This window comes from Heloderma suspectum, chromosome 3, assembly GCF_057233095.1.
Source record: "Heloderma suspectum isolate Gila_16-S chromosome 3, 16-S_ref, whole genome shotgun sequence".
NCBI lineage: Eukaryota > Metazoa > Chordata > Lepidosauria > Squamata > Helodermatidae > Heloderma > Heloderma suspectum.
The window spans coordinates 291,707,342-291,722,476 of NC_139460.1; the positions used below are offsets into that span (position 1 = coordinate 291,707,342).

The following is a 15,135-nucleotide window of genomic DNA, read 5'->3' on the forward strand; positions in this document are numbered from 1 at the left end:
ACCAGACATGGAACAACCGATTGGTTCAAAATTGGGAAAGGAGTACAACAAGGCTGCATATTGTCGCCCTGCTTATTTAACTTATATGCAGAGTACATCATGAGAAACGCCGGGTTGGATGAATCACAGGTTGGAATTAAGTTTGCCGGGAGAATTATCAACAACCTCAGATACACAGATGATACCACCCTAATGGCAGAAAGCGAAGAGGATCTAAAGAGCCTCTTGTTGAGGGTGAAAGAGGAGTGAAAAAGTTGGTTTGAAACTCAACATTAAAAAAACGAAGTTCATGGCATCTGGCCCCATCACTTCCTGGCATATGGAAGGGGAAGAAATGGAAGCAGTGACAGATTTTATTTTCTTGGGCTCCAAGATCACCGCAGACGGTGACTGTAGCCATGAAATTAAAAGATGCTTGCTCCTTGGGAGGAAAGCTATGGCAAACCTAGACAGCATAGTCAGAAGCAGAGACATCACCTTGCCGACAAAGGTCCGTCTAATCAAAGCTATGGCTTTCCCAGTAGTAACGCATGGCTGTGAGAGCTGGACTATAAGGAAGGCTGAGCGCCGAAGAATTGATGCTTTTGAACTGTGGTGCTGGAGAAGACTCTTACGAGTCCCCTGGACTGCAAAGAGGTCAAATCAGTCCATCCTAAAGGAAATCAACCCTGAGTGCTCATTGGAAGGACAGATACTGAAGCTGAAGCTCCAATATTTTGGCCACCTAATGCGAAGAGAAAACTCTTTGGAAAAGACCCTGATGCTGGGAAAGACTGAAGGCAAAAGGAGAAGGGGACGGCAGAGGATGAGATGGCTAGATAGCGTCACCGATGCAATGAATATGGACTTGAGCACACTCCAGGAGAGAGCGCAGGACAGGAAGGCCTGGAGTGCTATGGTCCATGGGGTCACGAAGAGTCGGACACGACTGAACGACTGAACAACAACAACAAATTATAGGAGTTCCTCCAAATGAGAGTTACAGCTGGCAAACCCATATAACAAAGAGGATTCTGTGTTAATTCACAAACAATTAAAAGCAAAATTGTTAAGGAAGTACAGAGGTATTTTATTATGATTTTTTCCTCACAAAGTAGCAGCATCACTGAGAGGAGAGATGGCCCCACTTTTGAAGGCAACAGTTTAAAATGAAGGATACAGTTCCAATAAATAGTTAGTTGCTGCCTTCCGGCTTGGCATGTGTTGCTGAATGAGCTGACAACCTTTGTTAAAAAACAAAGAGAAACATACCTTGCTATGGCTAAGCAGTAGATTGCATTCTCCCTTGGAGTTCTACCACTGTGTTCAGAAAAAGACTCCAGAGAAGGATTTAGCAGAAACTTTGCATTGGGCATGGAATAATAAGCTGGCTTGAGGACAGAATTAGGTGGTAGAGGAACTCTCGCTAAACACATATTTTGGTCCATATATTCTTCATTGCTACGGTGTACTTTCTTCCTTCTCATGTTCTTTTTTTGTTGACATCTCTCTATGTTAGCTTTCTTGTTAGCATCTACCACAGGAGGTAATTTGACATTTGTCCCTTTGAGATACCTCTTCGAAACTGTCAAACGATATACACTCTGCCCGTGCTGGAACTGATTATTTAAGTTCGGCAGTTTGCAGCCTCTGTTGTCTGCATCTTGGACTGTGGTGGAATAAAAACTTTTGGAAGTCATTTTTGGTTTTGTGAAACCATCTACAAGGACAATATCCCCGACTCGTGTTCTGAAGACTGCTGTCTGGTTGCGTCGTTTCATCACGTGGATGTTATTTTGAGCCTTCAGAAGCCACAGCTTTAATTTAATGTAGATTTTCATGGAAAGGGAGAAATTAGGGTAGGAAACCACTGACCATATCTTGGTGACTAAATACAGCACACAGTCCTTATGTCTGTGTTGGATACACAACTGCAGTGGAGTTTGTCCTGTAGAGTTTGGGCACTGAAGGCATAAGACATTGTAATTAATTAAGGATTTCAGCATCATGAGCTGGCCTGCTTCCGCAGCTGCATGGATGGGACATTTCTTGACATCTGGATGGTCATTTTCATGACACCACTCGCGATAGGGATGTATGCCAACTGCTTCAGTAGGCTTTGCACCCTGCTTCAGAAGCCATGCCGAAAGCTGAAGGTGCCCCCAAAAGGCTGCCATATAAAGGGCTACCCTCTTTTGATATCTGAAAGAAAGCATGTACAAAATAAATTAGCTATGAAAAGAAAACAAAGTCATATGCAAAATCAAGGTTACGTATACAATAGAGCTCTGCTTATTCAGTTCGCACTGGAAACAGCCAAACCCTCTGGATAATCAGAAGCTCAGATAAACAAAAGCTGTATTTCAAAGGAATATGGTGGTGACATAGATACATGGGAGATGGAGAATGATCTGGATAACTGATTACGTCAGTGTTCTTCACTGCAAAGCTTGAGGGCAATTGGCGGCTCCCAATCACCTCTCCAAGATCACAAGGTGGTTAACAAGCCACAGCGGCTTGTTAAACATCCAAGCATGCCAGTTGCATACTGGCTGATTTATATAATTACCCACACCAGGTGTGGCTTCCTGTGTCATCTGAACCTGGCGAGGGAGGTTTGTTGGGGTGGTTAAGAAACCACCACAAAGCCATGGCCTGCTGTATGGTGGTTTGTTAACCACCCCAACAAGCCACCCTCACCCAGTTCAGACAACACGAGAAACTGTGACGGTGGCTTGAATCAGCAACCTGCCACCCGTGGGTACCACATGACTAATAAGCCATGGTGGACTGCAGTGATCATGCAAACCCAGGTTTCTATTTCTCTTTTTTTTTCAGTAGCTGCTCACTCTCAGCAGGGGCTGTCTAGCTCTGGTTTTAATTTTTGCGATTGGTTTTAATTTTCGTAAACTGCCCAGAGAGATTCTGCTATTAGGTGGTATAGGTATGTATGTAAGTAAGTAAGTAAGTAAATAAATAAATAAATTTGCCTTGTCGTCTGCTTTAGCAGTGGACCGGCTGCTGTGATCTGGGCTACTGTAAGAGGCTTTGGAGGTGGGGAGTCAGGAGACTTGCCACTCATCAGCTGTAAGGTGGCTGTGGTGCTGGCTGTGGTGGGGAGAATGCAGAAGCAATCAGCCAATGTGGTGGGGGAGGAGCCCAAGAGGTAAAGAGCAATGGGATCGGCTAGCTAAAGTGGTGCACCGTGCAGGCGCTGGAAGGGAAACTGAATGTGAATGCTGAGAGCGAGCAAAGTGGACCTGCATTGGGAGTTTTTGCAGCACTGAGCAGAGCAGAGCACCCTCAGTGACAAGAAAAAGATCCATCCCAATCCAAGGACCAAAAATAAGCATGTTGGAATTTGCCTGCCTGGTGACTATTTGATAAGGCCTAATTGGACAGTGTGGAGGGGGACGGGAGGCAAGGCCCCAAAAGGCCTCCAGCTGCCACCTGCCTGGGGGAGGGGGTACAGGAGAGGCCCGGAAACGCCCCCCAAGCAGCCTCAGGCAACAGTGCCTAGAGGCAAAGTGGATCCTGCTTGAAAATAGTGAGGATCCTTCAGTTTAGATAATGAATTAGATAACAGGACACCAGCGTGGTGTAGTGTTGGACTAGGACTGATGGGACCCAGGTTCACATCCCCACTTAGTCATGAAGCTCACTGGCGGAAGCCGTGGTGGCTTATTTTCCCTCCCCGCATGTGGTGGTCACGAGCTGCCTAATTAGCATAATTACCCTCACTGGGTGCAGGTTGTTGTGATGTCCAAACTTGGTGAGGGTGGGTGGCTGGGGTGGTTTACAAACCATCCTGAAACCCATAGCTTGTTCTAGGGTTGCTGGGTGGTTTGTAAACCACCCCAGTCACCCACCCTTGCGGAGTTTGGACGTCACAACAACCCGCACCCGGTGAGGGTAATTATGCTAATTAGACGACGCACAACCTGCAAGCACAGGGAGGAAAAATAAGCCACCCCAGCGATCCCGCCCACTCTCTTTCAGCCTCACTTGTCTCACAAGGCTTTTGTAAGGGTAAAGGTGTGGGGGTGGGTGGGGGTGAGGAGGAGAACTATGTATGCCACCTCAAGCTCTTTAGAGGAAAGGTGGAATATAAATGTAATAAATGGATGAAATGGCATGCTTAGAACATTCTGTGCTAGGCATCATCATGATCCAGGAGTTTTGTCTGCCAACTTGCTCTTCAGTCCCCAAAATAAAAGGAGCTACAGTTCATAGATTTTGCATATCTTGCATCTTGGGTTAATCTCGAGTTTGGCAACAGAACCGCAGTGGCTTGCTGCCACCAAAAATGTTGTTACACATGGAAGCAGGGTAGTGTAGTAAAACAAAACCTTTTACCAAAGCACTTTCTTTGTGGGGCATGGTAGAAGGAAAAATGGTCGAATCTCCGCACACATTTTTTCTAGGCAAATGCCAACAGGTAAAATGGCACTGAATTCTACATGGTGAAACGGTAGCAATGGAGTAGGAGTGTCACATTGACTCACTGTAAATATGACTTCTGAAAGCACCATCAAACATCTGCTTTAGCCAAACATAATAGAGGGATGCTATATAATTACTGTGCAGTGGACATATTTGGTTCTGTAAGAGAGCAAATGAGCAGATTGCTTCTGACTGTAAATGGAGCAGCACCACCTTTCATGAAGATGTCAAAGCCAGTTATACTTTAGGTATATTTTTTTAAAGATTTTTTTGGAGCAGATTTTTTTAAAGGGGGATTTTTGGAACAGACATTCTCAGCCTAAAAAAAGCCACCTAATTTTAAAAGTTAAGATTTTGAGTTACTGTACTTGAGTACTGGACCTTCCTTTGACAGATAGTGTTGGGCCTTGGGTTTGTTTCCTAAGAGACATCCAGTCAGGAATTCTTTCCATCCATCCCAAACATCCAAATGAAGAGTTGTGCCTGCCAACAGAGAATTCCGATAATTTGTCTCCATTCCTAGCACTGTTTCGTATTCCATTCATGCACTTCTAAACCACTCAATTTTCACATGCAGGCTAGCAAAGAAGCTAAAAAGTGTATCTATCACAGCAATTTACGGAAGGTAATTTTGAATGTGCAGCCTTAGGACTCTTCCAGACAGAGGTTTCCTGGCACCACCAATCATTGGACTTCTGATGTAAAGTACAAGCAGAATTTCCGTATACTGCCCGCATTGTTGGGGAAAATTGCCACTACAAGCCTTCTGTCCACACTAGCAAGCAGAGACATAGCCAGAGCTCTTTCCCCGCTTTGCTGCTCCCTCCCACCACGTTCGTTGTGCCAAGGTGGATTTTGTTTTATTTGTTTTTTCTCCAGAACTGCACAATTTTGGAAGCCTGAAGGTTCACTGCTGTGCTTTTAATCCCATGTAAGTGCATGTTGCCTTGATTTGGATCAGGACCACGGTGTTCTGGGTGTGCAGGGTTAAACCTTTCCCCCACACCACCAGTTTTTTCCCTGATATTCCCCCCTCTGAGGGATTTCTAAAAAATAAAAAAGTATCCATTCTAGTCATTTTCTTTTTTTTTAAACCCTCCCAGGTGGTGGTAATACAATTTCAAGGGAAAAACTGGTGGTGGGGGGAAAGGTTTAACCCTGCAATGCCATAGTCCCACTCCAAATCAGGGCCATGTGTGCTTGTTGTTGTTGTTGTTCAGTCGTTCAGTCGTGTCCGACTCTTCGTGACCCCATGGACCATAGCACGCCAGGCCTTCCTGTCCTGCGCACTCTCCCGGAGTGTGCTCAGGTTCATATTCATTGCATCGGTGATGCTATCTAGCCATCTCATCCTCTGCCGTCCCCTTCTCCTTTTGCCTTCAGTCTTTCCCAGCATCAGGGTCTTTTCCAGAGAGTTTTCTCTTCGCATTAGGTGGCCAAAATATTGGAGCTTCAGCTTCAGTATCTGTCCTTCCAATGAGCACTCAGGGTTGATTTCCTTTAGGATGGACTGATTTGACCTCCTTGCAGTCGAGGGGACTCGTAAGAGTCTTCTCCAGCACCACAGTTCGAAAGCATCAATTCTTCGGCGCTCAGCCTTCCTTATAGTCCAGCTCTCACAGCCATACATTACTACTGGGAAAACCATAGCTTTGATTAGACGGACCTTTGTCGGCAAGGTGATGTCTCTGCTTCTGACTATGCTGTCTAGGTTGGCCATAGCTTTCCTCCCAAGGAGCAAGCGTCTTTTAATTTCATGGCTACAGTCACTGTCTGCGGTGATCTTGGAGCCCAAGAAAGTAAAATCTGTCACTGCTTCCATTTCTTCCCCTTCTATATGCCAGGAAGTGATAGGGCCAGATGCCATGATCTTCGTTTTTTTAATGTTGAGTTTCAAACCAGCTTTTGCACTCTCCTCTTTCCCCCTCAACAAGAGGCTCTTTAGATCCTCTTCACTTTCTGCCATTAGGGTGGTATCGTCTGCATATCGGAGGTTGTTGATAATTCTCCCAGCAATCTTAATTCCGACCTGTGATTCATCCAACCCGGCATTTCTCAGGATGTACTCTGCGTATCAGTTAAATAAGCAGGGTGACAATATGCAGCCTTGCCGTACTCCTTTCCCAATTTTGAACCACTTGGTTGTTCCATGTCCGGTTCTTACTGTTGCTTCTTGACCCTCATACAGGTTTCTCAGGAGACAGGTAAGGTGGTCTGGTACTCCCATCACTTTCAGAATTTGCCACAGTTTGTTGTGATCCACACAATCAAAGGCTTTAGCGTAGTCAATGAAGCAGAAATAGATGTTTTTCTGCAATTCTCTTGCTTTCTCCATGATGCAGCGAATGTTGGCGATTTGATCTCTAGTTCCTCTGCCTCTTCGAAACCCAGCTTGTACTTTCGGTAGTTCTCGGTTCGCATACTGCTGAAGCCTAGCTTGTAGGATTTTGAGCATCACCTTGCTGGCATGTGAAATGAGCGCAATTGTGCGGTAGTTTGAACACTCTTTGGCGTTGCCCTTCTTTGGAATTGGAATGTAAACTGACCTTTTCCAGTCTTGCGGCCATTGCTGAGTGTTCCAAATTTGTTGGCATATTGAGTGCAGCACTTTAACAGCATCATCTTTTAGGATTTTAAATAGCTCAGCTGGAATACTGTCATCTCCGCTAGCTTTGTTGTTAGTAATGCTTCCTAAGGCCCACTTGACTTCACTCTCGAGGATGTCCGGCTCAAGTTCAGTGACCGCACTATCATGGCTATCAAGGACATTACTATCATGGCTATCAAGGACATTAAGATCTTTCCTGTATCGTTCTTCTGTGTATTCTTTCCACCTCTTCTTAATCTCATCTGCTTCTGTTAGGTCCCTGCCTTCTTTGTCCTTTATCATGCCCGTCTTTGCACAAAACGTTCCCTTGAGATCTCCAATTTTCTTGAAGAGATCTCTAGTCTTTCCCATTCTGTTGTTTTCCTCGATTTCCTTGCATTGTTCATTTAAGAAGGCCTTCTTGTCTCTCCTTGCTATTCTCTGGAACTCTGCATTCAGTTGGATATATCTTCCCCTTTCTCCCTTGCTTTTTGCTTCCCTTCTTTCCTCAGCTACTTGTAAAGCCTCATCAGACAGCCACTTTGCTTTCTTGCATTTCTTTTTCTTTGGGATGGATTTCGTTGCTGCCTCCTGAACAATGTTACGGACCTCCATCCATAGTTCCTCAGGCACTCTGTCTATCAGGTCTGATCCCTGAAATCTATTCCTCACCTCCACTGTGTATTCATAAGGGATATGATTTAGGTCATACCTGAATGGTTTAGTGGTTTTCCCTATGTTCTTCAATTTCAGCCGAAATTTTGCTAGAAGCAGCTCATGATCTGAGCCACAGTCAGCTCCAGGTCTTGTTTTTACTGACTGTATAGAGCTTCTCCATCTTTGGCTGCAAAGGACATAATCAATCTGATTTCGATATTGACCATGTGGTGATGTCCATGTGTAGAGTTGCCTCTTGTGCTGTTGGAAAAGAGTGTTTGCTATGATCAGCGTGTTCTCTTGGCAAAACTCTATTAGCTTTTGTCCTGCTTCATTTTGTACACCAAGGCCATGCCTGCCTGTTATCCCGGTGATTTCTTGACTTCCTACTTTAGCATTCCAGTCCCCTATGATGAAGAGGACATCTTTTTTTGGTGTTAGTTCTAGAAGGTGTTGGAGGTCTTCATAGAACCGATGAACCTCAGCTTCTTCGGCATCAGTGGTTGGGGCATAGACTTGAATTACTGTGATGTTGAATGGTTTGCCTTGGATTCATACTGAGATCATTCTATCATTTTTAAGATTGTACCCCAGTACTGCTTTTCCCACCCTTTTGTTGACTATGAGTGAGACTACATTTCTTCTAAGGGATTCTTGCCCACAATAGTAGATATGATGGTCACCTGAATTAAATTCGCCCATGCCTGTCCATTTTAGTTCGCTGATTCCCAAGATGTCGATGTTCAATCTTGCCATCCCATGTTTGACCACCTCCAGCTTACCTTGATTCATTGATCTGACATTCCAGGTTCCTAAACAATATTGTTCTTTACAGCATCGGATTTTCTTTTCACCACCAGACACATCCACAGCTGAGTGTCCTTTCGGCTTTGGCCCAGCTGCTTCACTCTTTCTGGCGCTCCTTGGAAATACCCTCTGCTCTTCCCCAGTAGTATATTGGACACCTTCCGACCTGAGGGGCTCATCTTCTGGCATCATATCTTTTAGCCTTGTCATACATTCCATGGGGTTTTCTTGGCAAGAATACTGGAGTGGGTTGCCATTTCCTTCTCCAGTGGACCACATTTTGTCAGAACTCTCTGCCATGACCTGTCCGTCTTGGGTGGCCCTGCACGGCATAGCTTATGGCTTCACTGAGTTACGCAAGCCCCTTCGCCACAACAAGGCAGTGATCCATGAAGGGGTCATGTGTGCTTACACAGGAGTAAAAGCACAGCCATGAACTTTTGGACTTTCAGAATTGCTCAGTTGTGCAATTATGGAGAAGCTGAAACAACAGCAACAACAACCCCACAACCAAGTACAAATATTACTAATTGCCTCACTCACACTCCACCCTTTATTTTGTTGCTAAAAACAGGGGCACGTGTGTTTGGGGAAGGGACAAAAGAAAGAGCAGCAGTAGGGAGGCTGTGATTGGCTTCCTGGGTGAAGGAGAAATGTGGATGTCTGGCCAGCCTGAAACCATGAAAATACGTCCCCAACAACATCACCTTACGTAATACAGCCACACCACAAGCTCCAGAAAACAGGCAGCCACACCAATGGGTTTTGGGAGATCATGCCACACTAGAAAACAATTAACAAATTTTCCCTGGTATGAGAAAATCCAGGAAAAGATGGGGGAAAACACAGCCTGTCACTGGACAACTGCAGGAGACTAACTGCATCATGGGGGCAGTCCAAAAAATCCTGCTAACAAGGCAAGCCAATAGCACATTAAAAACTCTGTCTAGAAGAGCCCTTAATCTGTGACTTGATTTATTCTGCATTTCTCCAACACAGGCATGACAACAGAAGTGTATGTCAAAGATGTTTACATTTAAATCCTTTTGTGGGCGGGAGGTGTCTCAGTAATTCCCCAAGCTATTCTTAGGTTGCCTTCTACACGTGGTGGGGTGCATTTTTCTTTGCAATGCAAATTGCATCAGCGGTATCTCTGAACAATAGCTGAATTATCTGACTAAATACATCTTTCAGAAAGTTAAACTTTACTCGCTTTTTATCAGCTGAATTTGTCTTAATGTTCTGAAATATTCAGAAGTTAGAACTGAACTGTGGTAAAGGTCTAATAATATAGCAAAATATGGTGCTGACTAACACAAAAGCCATTTCGTATTTTGGAGTGCTACCTTGAGTAAAAGTCATAACCATTTCCTATACACGTCTACTTAGAGGTAAGTTCCACTGCATTCATTGGGGCTTTTCCCATAGGTGGGTATAGGATTGGAGCCTTAAATGCAAATGGTTCTAGAAAGGATTGGAGGTCTATGTTATCACCTAAGAGTAGATAAAATATGCAAACAGTCTTATACCTATATCTAACTGATAATCGCTCAAGGTATTGCAGTCGTACATCTCCCTGCCCTCTGGAGTCCTGAGACAATAAATACTGTTTGGGAAGCCACACTTCAGGGTTACCAGGGTTTTTAGCTGGGAAACCTTTGATGCAAGAAGATAAATTCTTCCCATTATGGGCACTTTTTCATGAGTGACGGCATTGTATACATAGAAAATTGGTTTGTCTTCTTCCTGGAAAGAAAACGCAAAAATGACATTGATACTCCAGTGGTAATATCCGCATAAAATTGTACCTATATAATCTATGTGGAATTCTGGCCTTACATATTGGGGGGGGGGGGGCATCTGTAGAATAACAAGTTATATGGAATATTACAAAATAAAGAATATTGGAACTTATCCTTTAAAACAGATTCTTAAAATCATTAAAAGCTCCTTACAAATCAATGCAAGGCTAAGGATTTAATTCTCATTGTCTTAACACAGCCTTCCTAGACCTGGCCAGACAACAACCCCCCATCCTCCTCACCCAGCCTAGTCATGGCCTGCTGGGTCGGAGTGATAGGAGTTGTAGTCCAACACATCTGGAGAATGCCAGGTTGGAGAAAGCTGCCTTAATACCCTTTTGCTGTAATTATCTGAAGGTTACCTGACATCCCATTCGAAGGTAAGATGCTTTTGATGACTGTGAAGTGATACTAGGACAAGACCTATAATTAAGACAGGAAAACAGCACACACAGAGAATGTCTGTGCTAATTAGGCAGCCTTGCTTTTTAAAAATAAATTGTACTTTACCTTAACAACACATTTAATTGTGGAAGAAACCGATATGCCCACATCGGCAAGTATCCAGCTGTCCTTTAACACTGCTCCTGCATACATCAGCTCCAAATATCTCCTGCCTTGCTTGTCTTCAGAGAGAGGAACATGAAAATAATCCTTAAGGGGAAAAATTATTTTAGAAATAGCAGTGAAAACACTGAGTTGCCCTTCAATGTCTATTTTTTAAAAGCTATGGCTATTCTTCACCGGAATACTTGGCATCTCTAGCCCACTTGGAATATCCAAGGGGGACAGAAATCTCTTTCCTCAGACTTCAAGATCCACAAAATAGGAACCCTGTTAATGTATCAAGTCTGTCAGAGACAGCCAAAACCATCTCTCTGCTGCTCTATGCCTCCTCAGGAACCTGTATGTTTTGCCCAAGGCAAGGGGCAGACCAGCGCTACAGCTGACCTTTGTGTTTAACCCACAATGAGTCATGGTGCCTACAGGCACCATGTTGCATATCTTAATACCCATCGGGGTTGTCTGGTGAACCTGGCGAATGTAGGCTAAGTGAGGGTTAAACAACCCTCACATAACCCTAAAACAGACCATGGGTTGTTCAACCCTTGCATAACATATGTTCACCAGGTTCACATAACACGACAACCCCTGAGCAGGGTTTGCATATTCAAAATGGTGGCTGTATGCACTGCAGTCTCACTATGGGTTAAATAACCCGTGGTGTGCTGTCTTGTCACGTGAATAGCCCCAATGTGTGTGTGTTGCAACTCTGCAGGTTACACCTGCATTTTGAGTATTTTACTTCCAAGAATTTAGCGTAGATTAGTAAGCTTTTAATGTTTGTTCTTGGTATAGTACTGATTCGCTTTCCCTTTTTATCTCATATAGTCCTTTAATAGACATCTTTCATCTGGACTGGAGGTTTGAGTATGAATTTCTGACAATCCCAAGACAGGCTCCTCTTCCCACCTACATAGCCACGTGGATTCACCTACATATTTATACCTAAGGGGAGATAAGAGGAAAGCAGTGATGGGGTGAGGGGGTTCTACCTGGTCACTACTTCTACTAGGCTGATAATTTGGAGCTCCAGACTATCCTTCCTGACCAGAGTTCAAGAGAAAGAGGAGGTGGTGGCAGAACCCTATCAACCAGATAGATTGATACAAGTGCCCTGCCTCAAAAAGCAGTTGTGGTATGGTGATCATTGCAGCAGGAAGTACTAACATCCAGGATAAATATCCAGTTAGCATTCAGATCAATAACCACTATCGAGAGAACCACGGTGAAGGGACATAGCTTAGTGGAAGAGTATATGCCTTGCATGTAGAAGCTTCCAACTTCAATCCCTGAGATCTCCAGGTAGGTCTGGAGAAGACTCCTGTCTGAATCCCTAAAAAGCTGTTGCCAGTCAGTGATGTGGTTTGCACGTAACTGTCAGGGTGGACACTGAGCCCATAGAATCCCAGAGTAGTTCTGATTCTGAGGAAGAGCAGTCGCTCCTGGGAGAGGAACGCACTCCTCTTTCCCAGGACCAACAGCTGACGGAGATTCCTACCACCAGCATTCCTAGTTTACTTAGCAGTCCAGGGAGTGACCAAGCACAGATAGCAGACTTGGTGGACGCGCGACACAGACGCAGAGAACGGCGCCAGATGGAGGGCGCGGAAAGGAGGCGTAGTGCCAGGTTGGCGCGCAAACAACGGCTGCGCCCAGAGGATCCAAGGGAAAAGGGGAGGGACTCTCCCTAGTTCTTAAGTTCAGGGGTCTGCCAGTAATTCCCTTTCAAACGGGGACCAACTGTTCCAACTTAGGGCATAGGTACTGTGCTGCTCAGATCTAGTTGCAATCGGTATAGTTGTTAAGTTGTAAAGGAAGAATAAAGCTTTGAAAGGAATTCCTTTGTCTGTGTCTGGACTTGGCTACTGGATTAGACTGAGAGAGGCCTCCAAGGAGCCCTTGACAGTAACGGCAACAAATTGTGGGTTATTTAAGACATGTTTTGTCATGGTGCATGCCAGGCATGTTGCATATTTTGCATATGCAACCTCCAACCAGTTCAATCGGAGGTTGCTATATGATAGCTGAACTTGGACACTATAGGTTAATCATGGGTTAAACACCCCATAGTTAACCTACAGTTAGTTGAGTTGACTTCATTGTAGGTTGTATATGCAAAATGGTGGCGGAATGCAGCATGGCAAATCGTGGGTTAATTAATGGGGCCAGTGTAGGCAATATTGAGCTAGATGGACCAGTGGTCTGTCTGGTATAAATCAGCATCCTATGATCCTAACCATCATCGTCACAATCCAGCACAGAATTAGGCACAATTTAAGCTAAATATGCTGGATAGTGGCTTTGGCCTAGTAAGGTTAAGGCCCACCTTAACCTTACTGGTAAATGTTACAACAGAGGTCTCTAACATTTTTCAGGTCTGCCTAGTCAGAAAGGGCAAATAAGTTGAGTATGAGGCAGGGGTTGGGCCCCAAGTAACACCCCACATAACACATCAAACAACTCATTTTACACAATGGAAACTAAGAAGTCAAACTGATGAAGCACAAAGACAAGTCCTTTCTCCAAGAAACGAAGTACAAGGCAGAAGGTGGTTTAAGCCCCTGACACAACAAACCACATATTTGCCCCCACAAAGAACAACACAATGACACAATCCCAATTTCACAGAAGGAAAACTGGGGAAGCCGAGGGACCCCCCCCCCCCAAGATACACACAGAGAAACAAAACCACTCCACGCCCCACTCAAAACAAACGTACAGAGAGAAGCAAAACTGCTTCCCCAAAACACACGCAACCCCAGGCAAACACCCCCTGTTGCTGGTTCTCCCCCAGGATGCTTCCTGCTTCCCCCACCCCCGGCCAAGTTTATTATAGCAGCAGCAGAGTCCCAATTCTTTCTTTGTTTTTAAAACAGTTTTGCCTGCCTGGTCATGCCAAAAACCAGACCTCCAGGGGAAGGGAAGAGGGTGGGGTGGCTGCAACAAAGCTGGAGCTCGCCTTTCCAGCCAAGGTTAAAAAGAAAACAAAGATGTTTTAAGTGTTAAAAAATGTTGACAATTTCAAAGACAAAATTGGGAGGGGCAGGGGACTTGGTGGGTGCCCATGGGGTTTGCAGGGAGCACTATGTTGCTGTTCCAGAATTATACAAAGGTTTTAGACAGTCGGGTCTATATGGCTAGGAGTTGGCTAAACCTAATGGAACAGGTTATGGTTTACAAACCTTGCGAGAGACAGGACATGTAGATCCACACCCAAGTCCATTGCTCTACCTATTAGGTCACCAATTCCTCCCCCACACCCCTACCTTGTTTAGATGTGATGGTGCAAGCAGCATCCTGTGAGAGATAGCTGAGCATCCTGTGAGACATAAAATGGGCAGCTGAGCCCCATTTGCTTCCATATAGGAAAGCTGATTATAATTGAACTCAATGGCTTCTGTGGATCCTGAACTCTCCATCCCCCAAGTTCCATGGACAATGCTCCTGGGTCACTTAGACATTTGGCAACAACGCTGCTGCAGCAATACCAATGCCTTGCTGCTTTGGTGCAGGAGGCAGGGCCAGCTCCCACTACTACAGAAAGGGAGTGAGATGTCCCATTGCACTGGCACTGGAAGAACATGTAGGACCAGACCTTGGGCTCCATTGCCTCTGTACAGTGTAGCTCAGGACCAGGCTCTGTCATGGTGTTGTTAATGACTTGATTTCTTGTTTAAAATCTCACTTTATTTCCTTGGTGGGCAATAAGCCCCTTTGAATTCAGTGGAGCATACCGTGGAGTAAATATGCATAGGACTGAGCGGTTGGAAATTTAAATAACCGTAAATATATTGGATTTTTTGTACTTGGGTTTTTGCTGTTTCATATTGTTTTATAATGCCCTCCAGCATTTATTCTACACCCCCTCAATATTATTGGCTATAGGGGTGCTTCTAGAGAGGGAGCTCCTAGCGCTTACAATTAAAAGGCACTGTGCAGCTATTCCATCTTTCCTTCTTTAACAGATTTTCTGCAGTAAGAAAAGAGATAGAAGAAGCAGTGGGAAAACCCAGGAGGGTTACCAGGGCATGACAATGTCATCTGGACCCCTGGTAAAATTCCACAAATGCGTAATGAATGATTGCACATTAAAAGCCTTGTTTGGAAGCACCCTGAGTTTGGTGGTAGTGTATCAAAAATTGTAATGCAGTGTATGAAAAATAAACAAATCATTGTACTCAAATTTAAACTTTCTCTTTGGCATACTGTAAGTAAAAGAAGGCAGTTGAACCTCAAACACAACTGAGTTCTTAAGTTATTTAGGTTTTTTTCTCAACTTCTCTCACCCAAACAAAA

General features: G+C 44.5%; 1 protein-coding gene across 2 annotated transcripts in view; it reads right to left on the reverse strand.

Annotated features, from left to right (window-relative positions):
• Positions 1 to 15,135, reverse strand: part of ANKUB1 (ankyrin repeat and ubiquitin domain containing 1) — a 31,372-nt gene that overhangs the window by 7,558 nt on the left and 8,679 nt on the right. For both annotated transcript variants that reach the window (XM_084847272.1, XM_084847271.1), the window contains 4 exons: positions 10,786 to 10,929; positions 10,003 to 10,219; positions 4,791 to 4,905; positions 1,252 to 2,181 (listed from right to left, as the gene is read on the reverse strand). In XM_084847272.1, the coding sequence (XP_084703398.1) occupies positions 1,252 to 2,181; positions 4,791 to 4,905; positions 10,003 to 10,219; positions 10,786 to 10,872 (1,349 nt within the window). In that variant the 5' untranslated portion in view covers positions 10,873 to 10,929. The remainder of the gene's footprint in view (positions 1 to 1,251; positions 2,182 to 4,790; positions 4,906 to 10,002; positions 10,220 to 10,785; positions 10,930 to 15,135) is intronic.